This window comes from Leptosomus discolor, chromosome 3 (genome assembly GCF_034619465.1).
Source record: "Leptosomus discolor isolate bLepDis1 chromosome 3, bLepDis1.hap2, whole genome shotgun sequence".
NCBI classification, from domain to species: Eukaryota; Metazoa; Chordata; class Aves; order Leptosomiformes; family Leptosomidae; genus Leptosomus; species Leptosomus discolor.
In genome coordinates, this window is record NC_141393.1 from 43,262,756 (window position 1) to 43,279,116 (window position 16,361).

The window sequence follows — 16,361 nt, forward strand, 5'->3', positions numbered from 1 at the left end:
GCAATCAGCATGCATTTCCATATTTCCAAAAAACTTGGGTTTTTTTCAGGAAGCATAGTTGTTATTCTATGCCAGGGCAGGCAGACAAAACAGAAAAAGCAACAGGAGTTTACATCTTTATGCAGAAATAGCTACCTTTATTTTTAAAAAAAAAAGTCTTGCTTGCCATCCAGTCACTTGCCTTAAATAGGAGATATTAACCGAGTGATACTGAGAGCAGAACTAGCTTCAGTAGTGACCAAATGACAATTATGTGCATTTGTTTATGTTCCTTTTGACACCAGTTCACTCTTACTGTCAGCCACGATGGTGGAAGAGTGTGCAGAGCCAAAGGCTCTTGACCTCATCTGTCCCCAGAAGGGATAACGGTTAGACTGCAGTGTGAGATTTTTGGAAGCCTGCAGAGGGCTTTTGTTTTTTCTGGCTCTCCCTTCTGCAGGCCAGCTTGTAACTACCAATTCAGTAGTGGCCCAACTTTGCTACTCACCAAGTGGCTTTCTAATGTGATGTGGTGGAGCAAAGCTTGCCAGTGCCACCTGAAGTTCTTTTCCTCCTCGAAAATGACAGGGGCTGTTAGTAATGTCAAGGTGGCAACTTTCAGAAACAAAGGAGCAAGCCAGATTGAAATGGTGCTGGTTGTTCTAGTTTGCTGTGTGAAATAAGTCTTAGTCAAACGTTGGATCTGCTCTGTTTGATTCTGTGTCACCCTGCTGTGCTGGGAGAAAGTTTTGTTACGTTCCATATAGTTCCTTCTCTTACATAGTCACTGTCATTTAATTGTCATAAAGCTGTATCAAATGGTCTCTGTGTCCCTTCCCCCAATTGATTTCTGGATGTCTTTTTTTCTTAATGTGTATATTGCAGAGAGAGAACATCTGGGGACCTTTTTTAATAATTTCACCTGCCTCTACACTTAACAACTGGCACCAGGAGTTTGCCAGATTTGTACCTAAATTTAAGGTAATAAGCATGTGCAAGAAAATTCTTTGTTTTCTCAAAAGCAAACTGTTTTGTTCTTCTGAGTTCTTTGCCCCATCTGGATGCCTAATTACCTTGAAATTTGAAACTCTGTAATGGGCTTGATTCTGATACTTTTTTCTGTCATCCTGTTTTTTTCTGGAGCATTCAATTATCTAGGGTTTAAAAATGTTCTTACTTGAATCATGTGATTTTCCTTTTGCAACAGCTTGAAGACACCTCCTCAACAAGGAACTGAAGTGGGTCAGGGAGTGGATGTTCAGTTCTAATTTGTGGGCCTGGCGGCAGATAAAAGAATAATATTTCAGTCTTATGTACTGTCTTTAGGGTTAGAGCAATGTTTTCAGTCACTCATACTGATTTGTGTGGGATAAAGATTGTATTGTGAACAAAACTGAACTTTAAACAGATTAGAGTGAGAATGCAGTTGTTATCACAGAAAAATGGAAGAACCATAGACGTATGAGCAGTAATCAAGAAAAAGAGAGAAGTGAGGCACAAATAGGTAAGAACAAAAAGATCAGAAGAAAATAAATGGAGTTCTTCAGGTATATTATGAATGTGAAAACATAGTTATGTAGAAAGCAAGGAACGATCAGTTACTGAAAAACAAGTTACTTCCTTACCCCCCCCGAAAAACATTGGAGTGTTGCAAAGAAAGATTTGAAAAGAATGTGTACTGCTGAAACAGTGCTGAAATATTAGAATTAAAGATAGACAAAGGTGTCAGAAACTTGCAGTTACATCTCCAAAGAAGAACAGATTGTAGTTTAAATATGTGAGTTGTTAACGTAGTAACCTTTGATTTGAAGAGATATTGATCAGGGTGTTTTTAAACATCTGATTTTCTGTTTTACAGAGAACATGTAAGAACAGTAAAAGATACCCAGTTATAAGTAGCCAGTATACCACGCTAATGGTTTGAATGTCTTGCTACTTAAAAAGCTGGAGGGAAAGACTTGGAAGTATTACTATAAGTAATATTTGATTTCTTGAGCTGGAGTAGGGCAGTATTAAAGGACTTACATTTTACTAAATAGCTTGCTCCGCAGATTCCTGATGAGACCATATGTTGGTTCTAATGGTGTACAGTTTGAGGTAACTATAGGAGGAAAAGTTGTGCTAGAACGTAGTTCAGTACTGGATGATTCAAGTGGCTTATGTTTTGGGATAAATTTGGATTACTGAGACTTCAAAGAAACTGATGAAGAAATAGAAATGTTTAAGTTAGTGGGGAGTTACTTTAAGGAAAAAAAAAAAAGAAAAATAATCCATTTATCTATATGTATAGCCTAAAACAATAGATGCCCTGATTAAAAACCTGGTATAGAAAACATTAGAGCAGTTGGTCGTTCTACTTACTTTCTCTCATTTCCTTTAATTAGTTCATTGTTATAGAATAGGTGAGCAACTGTTTATGCTTTCTCCTCATGAATGAAATACAGAAAAAGTTTCAAAATGCAGTCAAGGTGCTTGTGAAAAGATAGTTTTCCCTTTTTTGGTTAAAAAAAGCAAACAACACACTGTTTCTGTCATTATATAACTGTTCTTTGGGTTTATTGCCTAACAACATTTACCTCATTCATGGAACAGACCATGTTTTAAAAATAAGTTTTCTAGACTTCTGGTTGTTACGTGTTTACAACTTTGATCGATCTTTTTCAAACAGTTTTGTTCCTGCTTCTAATCATACACAAATGCTTCTAATCAGACAGAAGTGTGTAGTGAATTAATTTCTGCAAGCCCATGCAGAATATATAATCTAAAAGGCAACTCACTTTTTGGTTAATCTGGTGGGTTTTTACTTGCATCTTTGTTTCAGAACATTTGGAAGAATATTCAACTAAAGGCACTTTGAAGTTTATCAGTTGAAGGACGGAGATGTTTAAGACCTTTCACAACCTCAGAAACCAGTATTCCTCACTTTCTGCCTTAGTTGAGTGTAGTCCTTTCATCAAACTGAAGATGGCAGTGCAAGATTATTGACCAGTAACTGGTTTCCGTGCACTGGAAAGATCTGTTCTGAGTGACGAGACCCATGAAATTCTGAGCCATAAATGGCCAGACCAGATGTTAACTTTATCTCAGATTTTAGGGGATAGTTCTGAAATACAAAACCAGTGGGACAACAGGAAATGTTGAACAGGAGAATGAGCCCACTAGTCCTGTAGGGTTAACTGTAGCGATTGAGGGCAGACCTCTTTCTGCCATAAGCAAAGTATCATTCTTAATGTTTAGAAAAAACAGACTAGAAAGCCTAACATGCTACTGGGCATGTTGAAATTCTTGACATATCTTGATCTAGTCTTTGTAGTAGGCCTAAGTGGATTGATAGCTTTGCCTGGAATGCTCTGCTTTTAAGTGTTTTTAAGTGCTTTCTGATTTTTCTGGGTTGAGAAAGATGATTTCCCTTTTTGTTGTTTTTGAGAAAGAGGTCTGTCTTTCTCATTTGTAGACTACATAGTATAGAATTCTAGGGCAGATATGTCTTTATTTGAAAATAATGTCTTTCTACTTTGGTACTGTTCCAGGTGCTACCTTACTGGGGAAATCCCCATGATCGAAAGGTCATCAGGAAGTTCTGGAGTCAGGTAATACCAGCATGCCCATGTACTTTGACCATCTTTGTTATTTTTGCAGAGTAAACCAGAAACTGTTGCCACATGCCACCAAGCTAAATGATGTGTGGATAGAGAGTTCTGTTTCTTCATCTATGTAGTAGCATTTTCATTAAGATAACGAGGTAGAAGAGCAATGCAGTTCAGGGCAGTATGAAGTTCAGTTGAAGAAACTAGAGCTCTGTAAATAAAGCAGAAAGTTTCAGTGTCAAGGACTGTTTATTTTGAGTAGCCTAACTCAGGATGCCCAAGTCTAGCATCTCTGCAGGCCTGTTGGATTGTTCCTGATTTAACAACAGCATTTTGTAGGGTTCAATGCCTGGGTCTCGTCTGGCACGTTAAGAAGCATCTGAAATTGTTCAGGGACTAATGGGCTGAAGTCCAGATCCACCAGTTAAATAACTGTGCTGTAATTAATTTAAAAAATCAGCTGCGGAAAAATGCGGTAATAATGAGAAAAGCTTATGAAACAGAAGTCTGAAATTACAGTATATACAAGTGAACTCTTCACAATGTATTTACTTTATATGGACATTTGTTTCTTATTTTATGGTTATAGAAGACACTGTATACTCAGGATGCTCCTTTCCACGTGGTGATTACCAGTTATCAGCTAGTAGTACAGGATGTGAAATATTTCCAGCGAGTGAAGTGGCAATATATGGTGCTGGATGAAGCGCAAGCACTTAAGAGTAGCTCCAGGTAATAAATTAACTGGAATCAGAATCTTCCCTCTGTATCAACCTCTTGAAGGAATATTAAGAAAACATCAAGTTTACACAAATTGATAGAAGTTAAAATTAACATATGTAGGACCCTTTAAGTGCCTAACCTAGTTCGGTGTCCGTATAACACTCTGATGCTGGATTGATCCACTAGGGTTTTGCATTTAGATTTTCCTTCTCCAAATATGTAAAATGTAATTAAAAAGTAATTGTGGAGCAGAAGCTTGCATGGAGTACAGGACAGTTAAACAAAACAGTGTGAAATGCTGTTCGTCTGCTTTACAGACTGCTCCCAGAATTCTGCCTAGTGAACAGTCTGTAGTCTTTAACATGTATTGCTTATACTGTCTCCATTAAATGCATTATTTTGATTCCTCCTTCAGTGGCACTTCCAGGCACAAATGAAGGTCAGAACCCCATGAATACTGTTGGCTGCAATAAAGCCCAATAGTTGTCATAAGACTGTGCCAGAAAGTTTTCTGTTTGATTTCAAGTAATGGATTTGTCCGTCTTTAGTTCTGTAATTGCTTTCCCATAACCTTTGTCCAAGTTGCCACTGTACACAGAAAGTAGAAGACTGCTTTAGATGACGACTTACTCTGACTGCTCTGTCTCTTCAGCATTCTTTGGAAACTGCTCCTCTAAGAGGATTGTAATGTATAGCTCAGCACTCCTGCCACAGTAGCCCATAGACTTAGTGTTGGAAAGTCTGAAAAATGCATGATGTTCTGATTCACAGTGACTGTTTCTTTTGGGAGGTTAATTATTCTGATCATAAGATTTTATTAGTATCCAAGCATTTGTATTAAAAATGAGTAAAAAGCTACCTAGAAAAACAAAATAAATTATGTACATTTCTTTGTAATTTGTAAAAGGCTACTTCCTGTAATTGTCTTTTGAAAGCCTGGGGAGTAACTGTGATAGTTTTACCCAGTGGCCTCCAAAAATCATTTGGGAAGGTCACTGGAAGCAATTGGTCTTAAAATACCTTATGTCTCGTATCCTTTTACAAAAAAACAGTTCTAATAATTTGTCTTAATTTTATTTTCATCAGTGTTCGTTGGAAGATCCTACTACAGTTCCAGTGTCGAAACAGACTGTTGTTGACTGGGACCCCAATCCAGAACACGATGGCTGAGGTATTTTGGAGCTCACAAGAGTGGACTTTTCTTTATAACAAGAATATATACTAAATATTTGTGAATAGTTGAGAAACCAGTTGTATTTGTGTGGTTGTGGGATCATGCTTGTAGCAAACCACTGGCAAACAAATGTGAGATCAGCTCTGGGAGGGGAAAATTTGGAAGTGTGCCCCACATTCAAATAAAAATAAAACTGAAGATACCTGATGGTTAGTAATACCTAGATTACAGGTTGAAGTCTAATTCCTGTGGCTTTTCCTTCTGTTGGCTGAAATAATTGTGCTGTGTTTCTCACTGCTTTCTGATGGTGTTTTGTTAAGTTGATATATCTGGCGTTTGTCGGTGCAGGGGGAAGAGGATGCAGCTGGGTTTTTGTTTAATTTTGCCATGTCTGATCTAGCAAAGTGATTTTGCTCATAAAGAGCTGCGGGGCTTTGGGATCCCCGGTTACCTTGTCCACCATAGGGTGACTTGTGCTGATCTACTGTTTTCTCATTTCCTTTTAGCTGTGGGCCCTGCTGCATTTTATCATGCCTACGCTGTTTGATTCCCATGAAGAGTTCAATGAGTGGTTTTCTAAGGACATAGAGAGCCATGCAGAGAACAAATCCGCCATTGATGAGAGTGAGTGCAGTGTGTAACAGCCGTAGTTTTTATATTAAAAATCTGTTGCCTGTTAAATAAAAATCTGTTTCCAACTACTAATATGTAAATTTATCTCTTGGTTTTTGTATGAGAAATGTCATCTAAAGCAGAGCGTGCATAGTGGGATTGGAATGTTATGGATTTTTGTCTGTATTTTATGTCAGTTTGTGTTTCTGACTGTAATGTAGCGTGTGTAATGAATAGGAAAACATGTCCTGAAAATGTTGGTCTGCCACTTGTCTCCAGTCCTCCTCCTTCCCAAACATAAGAGAACAAATATTTTAAGTATTTGTAAGTTTCTACAGAGCACATCATCTTGGACATCTCCTGAGTGTGTTACAAGCTCTAGACATAAAAGTTATGACACGAAGTGCTAAACACCTTTTGAGCTTCAGAAGAAAAGCATAAAAATTCCTTTTAAAAATAATCTTCACAGTAAATTTTAGGGGATGGTTGTGTGGAAAAATCTAGCTAGGTTAAACAGCTGATCTGTAATTGGAGTAGAACACAGCACAGTTGGAACTTGTCACAAAAGTAAAGGCTTTAAGAGTTCTCAAAACCCCAGAACTTTGTTTTTATGGGTTAACGTAAGGACTGCAGTTGCCTGTCAAGGTAGTGTGCCCTGTTCTTGTGATGCTGTAATTTGGGGGGGTGAGACTTAAAACTGTAACGATCTCTTTTCATGAATTAGCAATGTTTCATCTGAAACTTTCTTCTTCATTAATAGCGAGTGTTAAATTTAAGCCCATATTGTTCAGCCCAGAGGAATATAGAACACATAAAATGCTTTAGAAGTTCGTTCTTTGAAGCAGATCTTTAGATTTGTAAGTTAAACAGTGTAGCTCGGCACTCATTTTTAAATTTAAATTTTTAAAAAAGAAAAATCAACAGAGAAATACCAACTGCGTGCTGTAAGAACTCATGTGGGAGGAAATGGCTGAGCAGTAAGGGACTTAGTTTGCAGTAGAACACTGTATAGTTTTCTTCTTTGAAGTAATTGTTCCTTCTTCCCCATTCCCTGTATTTCAGACCAGCTGTCCCGCTTGCACATGATCCTGAAGCCTTTCATGTTGAGAAGAATCAAGAAGGATGTGGAAAATGAGCTGTCAGATAAGGTGAGAAAAAATATTTATCTGGAATGAGTATTTCAACTTTATTGTCATAACTCTGTTCTCTAATCTGGTTTTTGCAAACTTGTTTGCTGGTCTGCATACCTGAAATTTGATTGTCGACCTTTTATGGACCTTCAGTTTCTGGCACAATGTCCCAGCAGTCTCATTAGATGTGAGTGTAACTGGAGAACTCCTAATTAATAAACTTTTCTTTTAGGAAAAACATTTTGTTAACAGTTACAAATAAAAAATGTTTAAGACTTATTAGGTTGAGAAGAATATCACTAATTGAAGTGAAGGAGATTGTTACAGCAATAATCTGATGATAAACATCTCCAGTTGCCTTTGTGAAGGATTTGGCATGGATTTAGGATTCTTTTTGCTTGCTTGTACAGAGCAAGAAATGCATAGTGGCAACACCATACTCTTCTCTCTTGTTAGTCTCTTAATTCCATGTGGATGTTAGCAATACTGGATGAACTGAGTCAAAAGGTCCCAGGTTTTGGGACCACTGGCTGAGACTTCTGCTTTGTTCTGATGTGTTTTTTATTTTCAAAACCAGGACTTCCCACAGACATTGTTGTTGTGTGATGCACCTGTCATTATTGTGGGCTTCTGACACCTGTTTACCCTCTAAATGGGTAGCACTTTAACAGTAGGATAGTAGAATAGCAGATTTTAAGATGATCAGCTGCAGATATAATGTTTTCAGAGCTTCTTAAGAGCCTATCTGTTTACTTAGTTGTGCTTACATACTTTTAAAGGTCTGTCTCCTACAACATTACCTAAGCCACCTAAAACACACCTATCATTCAAGTCCTTCCCAGGTTGGATCCTGAAAGGCAGATATGAATGCAACTGCCTATATGTGTATTTTTGAGAAAGAGCGAAACACTTCTTAAGGAAAACATAACTGCTTTGTGTGTTACTGTTATGGTCATCCTCCATTTCAGAGACAGAAAAGGCTAAATCTTCATTACTGTTTTGCAGATTGAAGTTCTTATGTACTGCCAGCAGACAAGTCGACAGAAGCTACTGTACCAAGCTCTGAAAAACAAAATCTCTATTGATGACCTCCTGCAGTCTTCAATGGGCACTACTCAGCAAGCACAGACCACCACTAGTAGTCTCATGAATCTAGTAATGCAGTTCAGGAAGGTAAGGCTATTTTAAATAGTAATTTTTGAAAAATATAATTGTTCATTAGCGCAGAACTAAAATAACGGCTTCTAGAAAACACTATATAAAAAAAAATTCTGGCATAGGCAAGCAAATTTTCGTGCAGTTCAGTTGTGTTTCTGATGCAGTGTAGCATGATATTGGGGTAGAAGAGCTTTAACCAAATGGTACCTGCATCTGCTCACTGGATTGGTTCCAAATTAGTTGTTGAAGGAAATCATTCACTTGGGAAGAAGAGGCAATAGCTGTTATGTGAATAGGGAAAGATAGAATGCAGTGTTCAAATTTGAGTAGATATACTGAAATAGCTGTGACATACTAATCAGAGTTAAAATTTTAGTGATCAATAGTCGTAGTAGATTTGGGATGTTAAATGCTGCTTCGGACTAAATTAATTCCTCACAGAATTTGACATGCTCTCTTTCTTACAGGTGTGCAATCACCCGGAGCTATTTGAGCGACAAGAAACTTGGTCTCCGTTTCACATCTCCCTAAAGCCATACCAGATTTCCAAGTTCATCTACCGTCATGGACAGATCAGGGTCTTTAACCACTCACGGGACAGGCAAGCTGCTCTGCTTCCTCTCCAACTTAGCATGTTTAGTATTGTTACTTAGGCTTGTTTTAGCTTTGTATGTGCTAATAAACTCCCGTACCTGAAGTTCTTAAATTACATGGCCAAGCGATGCATTCCTAGTTTTCTTTCATTCATTCAGCTGTTAAGCATCTGATATCTGATGCTCTTTCTTGGTGGAATCTTGATCATCAAATATCCCTTTCACTGAATGAGACAGTCAGGAAAAGGAATTTATAGAGTTATTGCTGAGGATGTGTAATAGAATTAAGCTTTAAAAGAATTCTTAAAAAAAAAAAAAACAAAAAAACCAAAACAACCCAAAAACCCACACACCAAAAAAACTCCAGGTTCCCTTCAGTTAGTTTTCATGTTTGAGGAAGCTATCAGTATCTGTCTGTTGTGACATGGTGTACAGTGAGCATCTACTAGTGCCTTGACAGCTTTTAATGCTTACCTTGGATGAAGAGCAGCTGCTCGAGTGCTGTTTTCTCTGACTGTGGCAATTGTTGATTAATTTGGTTTGCATTGAATTAGGAGAAATGCTCAGGGCAGAGATGAGAAAGCAGTGTTTGAAGATGAGACTACTGATCTACAGCGTAAAATGCAATTCCAGAACAATGGTGTGTCTCAGCGTCAAAATAACAGTAGTGCATCTGGACTGAGGGTGCTTTTATCTTACTGCCATGCAGTTCCAGGTACCAGAGTGCTGAAGTACTTACAATGAAGAACTGGATGGTTACTCTGCATTTTCTGCTGATTGTATGATTGAACATTATATGTGTTAATACCTTCTTAGTGATTTTGTTTGGTTTTGTTGCTTTCATTTTCAGGTGGTTACGGGTTTTACTTTCGCCATTTGCACCAGACCACATCCAGCAGTCTCTTTTCCATAGGAAGGGTAGGTTTACAGTCCTAGGAATCACTTGCATGGGATATTGTAATATGTCTTATTCAGGGGGAAGGACTGAGAGGCCAAATCGATTAGTCCTCTAAGATAACCTGATTAGAACTTGTTAGAATTCTGTTAGCATTTGTACTTGTACGTATATTTCATCTGCTCAGTGAGGAAAGGATGGAAGGAGCTGGAAGAATAATCTATGGACAACTTGTTATTTAGTCATTGCTTAATCCTACTACAGTCTCTTGTTCCATTCCTCCTGTCTTGTTTCAACTTACGCCAAGGGAGTAATGCTGCCTTTTTAGACTAATGTGAATTTTTCATATTCAATTCAGAGAAATCTCAGATTTATTTCAGTATGTTCTGTATTGTATGTTAAACTGCCAGCTTCTCTTTTAAGTAGAAAGTAGATGAGATGCAAGTGACCCAGGATCTCATCCATGAGCAAAAAACCCACATTAAGCTGCTTATATTGACAAATACAATTTATTATTATAGATGATGGATTTTTTTTGCTAAAGAGAGATAACTGGTTTGCTAACTAGATTGTGGGAAAACTTTTGGGAGAAAAAGGCGAGAGAGTTACTGGCTGCATTACTGTGCTGCAATCTGTGAGCATGGACCTATTCAGCTATGCAAAACCCTTTTCAGTTAAGAAGAACCAGATGCTGCTGCAGGGTTGGCACTTGTCTGTAACTCAATTTCCATTTGTCTTGCTGATTATTTTGATCTCTATTTGTTTTGGTATTCATAATAGGCTTTTTCTTGGGCATCCTTTTTGGCATACTATAAAAGGAAAATAATTTTGAGAATATAATTTTTGTGTAGAAGTTAAAAAATAAAAATATATAATGATATTTGGGATATGCAGTGCACATGGGTGGGCCTGTTGTGTGTTGGAGAATGTGTACCTTATATTGAAGTAAATTGATTGTTTTCAGCTGTGAGTGTCTGAAATGTCTTGGCCTAACTTCAGTATTTCTGTGAAACAGGCATCAATGAAGAAAGCTGTTTTTCATTCCTCCGGTTTATTGATGTCTCTCCAGCGGAAATGGCAAACCTCATGATTCAGGGACATTTAGCCAGGTGAGGACAACTTTTTTTTTCTCTTTTACTAGTTATAGGGAAAGTACAGGTGATGCTGGAGGCAGCTCTCTAAACCCGCATTTCCTATGTGTGGTCTTGTCTGTCATTATCTGATATCATAGCAACTTCTAGAGTGTTCTTGCAGGTAATAGGGCACCATTATGCAAGGCAATTTCTATGTCTCTGTCAAAAGAAAACCTCTCTTACAAAGATTTGACATTGTAAATACACAAGGCAGTCAAAAGGCCACAGAAGAGTTTGCTTAGGATCACACTGTAGGTTGCTGGCATTATCAAGCGCAAAACCCAGACTTTTGAAGGCAAATTTATTGCAATACTTAGCAATATTGCACTTGAGTGTATGTGTTAACACACGTGGAATAAGCTTGTGCTGTGATAGTTGTTCTTCAGCTCTGAGCCTGTTGTTTTTAATATGGAATTGAATTCCAAGGTGTAGGCTTAGGATAATGGATTTTTAGTGTCACGAGCTGTATTATCTTGGAAAGGGAGGTGATCTGTTTAAGTTATGGTGTACTCTGCAACAGTACTCTGACTGAAGTTAGTGACTGTAAGAAATTTGAGATTAAAAGCAAGTCTTTATTAATAAATAAAGGTGTTTTGCTTAGGGCTTTGTCATATTCCTTTATTGTGGTGGTTGTTTTGGACTACTGTTTCTTGGCTGTGTTTCAGTAACGTAATACAAATTTCTCTTGATCTGTCTGAATGATATTTGTGATAAATTCTGCATTTGTTATGCAGGTTATTACAAATAATTTATATACAGAGTAATTTACAGATAAGTCAGGGTGTAATTTTAAGTAGTGGTGGCTAACTCAGGCTCAACCCTTTTAAACAAAGTGCTTCAGAGTGTATTCTGATTTAGTTACTTAGATTTGGTTAAGAAACCTTAGAAAAGCTGAAAATAAGAGTAATATAATTGGAAGATGTCTAGCAAAAAGTAATTCCTTTGTCAGGACACCGTAAGCCTGAAATTCTGAAAAAAACCCCCGCATTTGTGTCAAATAGTGTTATGTTGTAAATGTACTCAAGCCTTTGTTTCACAAAGCAGTCAATAAATGTATCTACTGTGTTTTGTTTCAGATGGTTAGCTCTTTTCCTGTCTCTGAAAGCATCCTACAGGCTCCATCACATGCGCTCCTGGATGGAGACAGAAGGGGAGAAACAGCAGGGGTCATGTTTTCTGAGGAACAGGGATTTGTTGCTTGATGTGAATTTCCCGCTGTCTTTCCCTAACTTGCACAGCTGCACTTTGCTGCAGGTAAGCAAAATTTCTGTGATGTGGAGACAGTAGCAAATCCTCATGAGTGAGAAATGCTGAAAACCTTTCAATCCTTATAAAACAGAGGAAACAAACTTGGAAACAGGATGGCTTTAACTGCTTTATTAGATACAGTTAATAAAGTTCAGAGTGCTGAACCAAAAAACAGTTTAACTGCTGTCTTCCTCCCATGTGGTGATATATTTCAAAACTTGCTATAAAAAAAATTAATCAGTTGAATTAGAGATTTTAAATATTACTGGAGCAACAGAATGAGACTCATGATTTGTCAGGGATGGATTCTACATGTATGCTTGAGAGTTTTGTAATGTTTTTCTATATGCAAGATGCTTATTTTCTGACTGAAACTCTTCTCAAATTCGATACATTGTTGCAGCAACTGGGGAAAGTAGAGACTTTCAGTCCAGCAGTGTTTCAGAGTTGGTGGACAATTGTTGTCAATGGTGTCTTTTCTACTCTGAAAGTTGTTTCTGCTGCTGTCTCGTAGATTCCAAATGTATTCATCTTACTGTGTAATGCAAGGTAATTTTCTCTAATCTCTTGCCTGGGATGTGTGTGAAGGTTTTGCCTTTCTGTGATTAAATTGCTGTTTGTTTCCTGAGTTAAGTTGTAGCTCCATTGGTTCCTTTCACTGGGAAGTAAGTTCACAAAAGTGCTAGCATAGAGTCAGGAAAGCATCTAGGGCAGTTAGCAGATATGCAGTAAAAAAAATCTTTTCTGAAACAGTGAGATCGTGCCAAATTTCTCTAGGGAATATTGCTTCTGTTCATGAGTCTGGAAGGGAAAAGGAGATAGCCAGAATTCAATTGAATAGCGTGTAGAGGAAGTTGAAATTGAAGACGCATAAGCAGTAGGAAACCCAACTTTGGACTTGGTGTCATGTTTTGCAGTGTTAACAGCAAAGCAAATAAAATGAGTCGTCTTAGTTATCAAACAAAGAGCAAGCCAACTGAGTGTGTATGCCAGTTAACTCTGGCTGTGCTGGTGTTTATGTATTCTGTGTTTCTATGTCTAGCTTGATAAAATGCCATATTATATGGATTTGCTTTCAGGTTTTTTGAGATTAAATTCAGCTGCTTGTATACTGACTGTGTAGTGCTTATCTCTGGAGCTATACTGTGGAGCTATACTGTGGCTCTGTCTTCTCATTGGTATGGTTAAGGAAAACTTGTGTGGTGTCATAAATGTTGCAGCCTAACAGTAAAGGCGTAGAAGATGGTATCAGAAGTTGTATGCAGTTACAGAAGGTAGCATTTATTTCTACATGTGTAGAAAGACAGTCTAGATCTTTACATAGCCTTTGAGTTAGTGTGTATAAATATTAACATGGAAGTAATTGTATTTTCTTAAAGAGTAGAAGGTGAGTAAACATAGCTATTGACTATGAGATGTGGAATATGCACACGTAGGTTTTATTATTAACAATGAAATGTAAAGCATTTAGATAAGTTACAGACCCACCTGTACCACAACCTGGCAGCACTTAAACATATAATTTCATTTCTCAAAATAATTTCTGTTCTTTGAGGAAGTCATTACTTGTGTCTCAGGGGGTCCTAGTGCTGTGGCTGTGTGTAACTAGTGACTGGTGTAACTAAGTACCTTTTACATAGAAAACAGCCAGCTGAGGAGCAAAGTTCATCAGTGTGTGCAATACAGCACATTTATAATAACCTCAGTAAATCAGGAAGTTTAAAGGAAGTTTAGCCCTAAAGATACAATAGATTCTTTAAAACTGTTTTCTGACCTGCATGTTAGACAAATTACCACCTGAAGTCACTTTAAAGTAAGCTATGTTTGCAGAATTTTGTTTGCACAGCTTACGTGAAGAACATTTAAAAAAAAAAAAGGCACAAAACCAAAGGGAGAGTTGAAAAACAAACTGCCTTTTACGTGCCTGTCTTCTAGCAGCACACATCATTGTGAGTGAAAATGAACTCACTTTTTTTTATCTTAGCCCAAGTTTGAGAAACTTTAAATGTAAAATGCCCTGAGGCTTCCTCTGGGCCTTCATAAGATTGTAACATGTAGGGAGTGAGGAGGGAGAGAAACAGAGGAAAAAGGAAATGCTATAAATCTGGAAAGGCTTTTCTTAACTGCTCAGATCAGCATTTCCAGTATGAAACAAACTATGAAAATAAGTCAGTAGACAAAAAAAACACATTTATTTTTAACGGATCTTTCTGAAATTGAGGTAACATCTGTCTAAAGATAGTATGAGTTTCTTCACGTAAAAACAGAAATCCCTTGCAGTGTGAGGTCTCTTCGTTCCTCTTACTCAGCACCTCCACAACATGTGTATTAATTTGTATACATGGATTTAAATTCATATAAAATGTGATCTGTTGAGATGAACCTTCTGTCCTTCCTAATTTTCTTTCTATTAAAAAAATAGGAGTGTTAATAAGCTTAAGATATGCTGGTAGTAATCACCCATATTTATGTGCAGCTCTGTTTGCAATATAGGAAAGCCTTTTTCAACACTTACTTTGGATGGTGTGGTTTAGTAGATGTGTACATTCTTATTTTTTAACAATCCTCCTAATCGGTTCTTGGCTTTGTCATACTAAGATATAAGATCCATGTGGCTGTGTTCAGTTCTGTAACCTTACCCGGTCTTTTCCATGTATTTGACTGATGGGAAGCTTGTTTCCACTGTCCCTGTTATATCTGATGTCTTCTCTGTTCATGAATGCTTAACGACTGCGTATATCAGGGATGTTTCTTATGTGACTTGCTCATAATTTGTACACAGGAAGCAAGGCACTAAAAAACCATATTAATGCCCATGTACAAGACCTAATACTGTGTGTATACAAAAATAATATTTTCCTCTTGTTTTGGGTACCTTCTTGGAAATTCCTTTATGTTTCTTCCTGGATACTTCTAATCGGGCTAAAGCCATCTTCAATGGCTCTTTGATAATGTCTTCCAAAAGAGAATTAAGTAACAAACTTGCATATGTTTGGAATTACAGTTTGTTAGCTTCCTCTCTATCCAGTTCTTGTATTCTCGCTTTCCAGGAAATAAAGTTACCCAACCCCTCTAATGACCAGGGCCACAACAGGTATGCCAGCGCTTGCTGTCGTAAGACTCAGTGGAAAGCTCTTGTGACTGCATGCAATGCTGATGCCTCTTTGTAAAATCAGCTGTACGCCCAGTGTGTGTGCCAGGGGGGTGGAAGAGAGGGGCTTCGAGGTAAAGCAGATGTTCCAAGTCCATCCAGTAGCCTGCTGTTGCTGAGAGGGAAGTCGGTCTTCCCCTCTGACTCTTGATGTCCTTTCTTTACTCCCAGCCACTGAATCCTGCCTCTGCTGATGTGGGCTTGCACTGTCACATCCCTGTATGAAACAACTGCAGAAAACTTTCTGTTTTCATGGCTGTTGAATTTGTTCTTTGACTAGATATGTAGCTAAGTAGGCTTCTGGAGGGGTGTGACAGCTGCTAAAATAGCACAAGAAATGGCACAAATATGTCATGGGAAGGGACTCCCATTTTCAGCAGCTGTGCTGGTGCTTTGTTGCCACCATTCCTGGCCCTTAGATGAGTAAGCCGGTGTTCACATCTGTTGTCTGCAGACATATACAACCAGCCTTGCGTTTCCCACTCTGCTGTTTCAGCACACAGCCTGTTTTACCAGGTGGTGAAACAGATCACAAAACTAACTTGGAATGGAGGGGCAAGGGTTTGTTTTCATTTTGATCAGCGTCTTAACGAGTGCAGACAACTAGGCCAACAAGAAAGGGCTCCACGGGGACAGGAGAGAACATGTGAAGTGATTGTTGCTTAAGCCAGCATTACTGATAAAGAATTGCCAGCTGAGTAAAAGCCTGGTTTGGGAATCACTTCACATTATCCAGTGTGGCCCAAGCTTTGACCTGTATTTTTTAGCCTTGCTAAGTGTCGATGAAAGGTTACTCTCTGCTTTTTCTGCTCTCACCTTTTATATAAAGGAGCAGATGATTAGACAGAGAGTATGGACTTTTTTTTTGCCATTTCCAGACCACGAATCACACTGGTAGCAGCTGAAAGACCCATTTACATGGTAGGATTGACTGACTGTATTTCTTAGGGGGTGCTAGCACTTATGTACAGTAAGACT

At 38.1% G+C, this 16,361-nt stretch overlaps 1 protein-coding gene across 1 annotated transcript in view; it reads left to right on the forward strand.

The window, feature by feature from the left end:
• INO80 (INO80 complex ATPase subunit) overlaps positions 1 to 16,361 on the forward strand; it is a 59,222-nt gene that overhangs the window by 12,410 nt on the left and 30,451 nt on the right. The window contains exons 13-23 of the mRNA XM_086462363.1: positions 865 to 960; positions 3,510 to 3,569; positions 4,156 to 4,298; positions 5,376 to 5,460; positions 5,970 to 6,087; positions 7,138 to 7,223; positions 8,211 to 8,378; positions 8,831 to 8,964; positions 9,807 to 9,874; positions 10,867 to 10,960; positions 12,061 to 12,238. Of these exons, the coding sequence (XP_086318489.1) occupies positions 865 to 960; positions 3,510 to 3,569; positions 4,156 to 4,298; positions 5,376 to 5,460; positions 5,970 to 6,087; positions 7,138 to 7,223; positions 8,211 to 8,378; positions 8,831 to 8,964; positions 9,807 to 9,874; positions 10,867 to 10,960; positions 12,061 to 12,238 (1,230 nt within the window). The remainder of the gene's footprint in view (positions 1 to 864; positions 961 to 3,509; positions 3,570 to 4,155; positions 4,299 to 5,375; positions 5,461 to 5,969; positions 6,088 to 7,137; positions 7,224 to 8,210; positions 8,379 to 8,830; positions 8,965 to 9,806; positions 9,875 to 10,866; positions 10,961 to 12,060; positions 12,239 to 16,361) is intronic.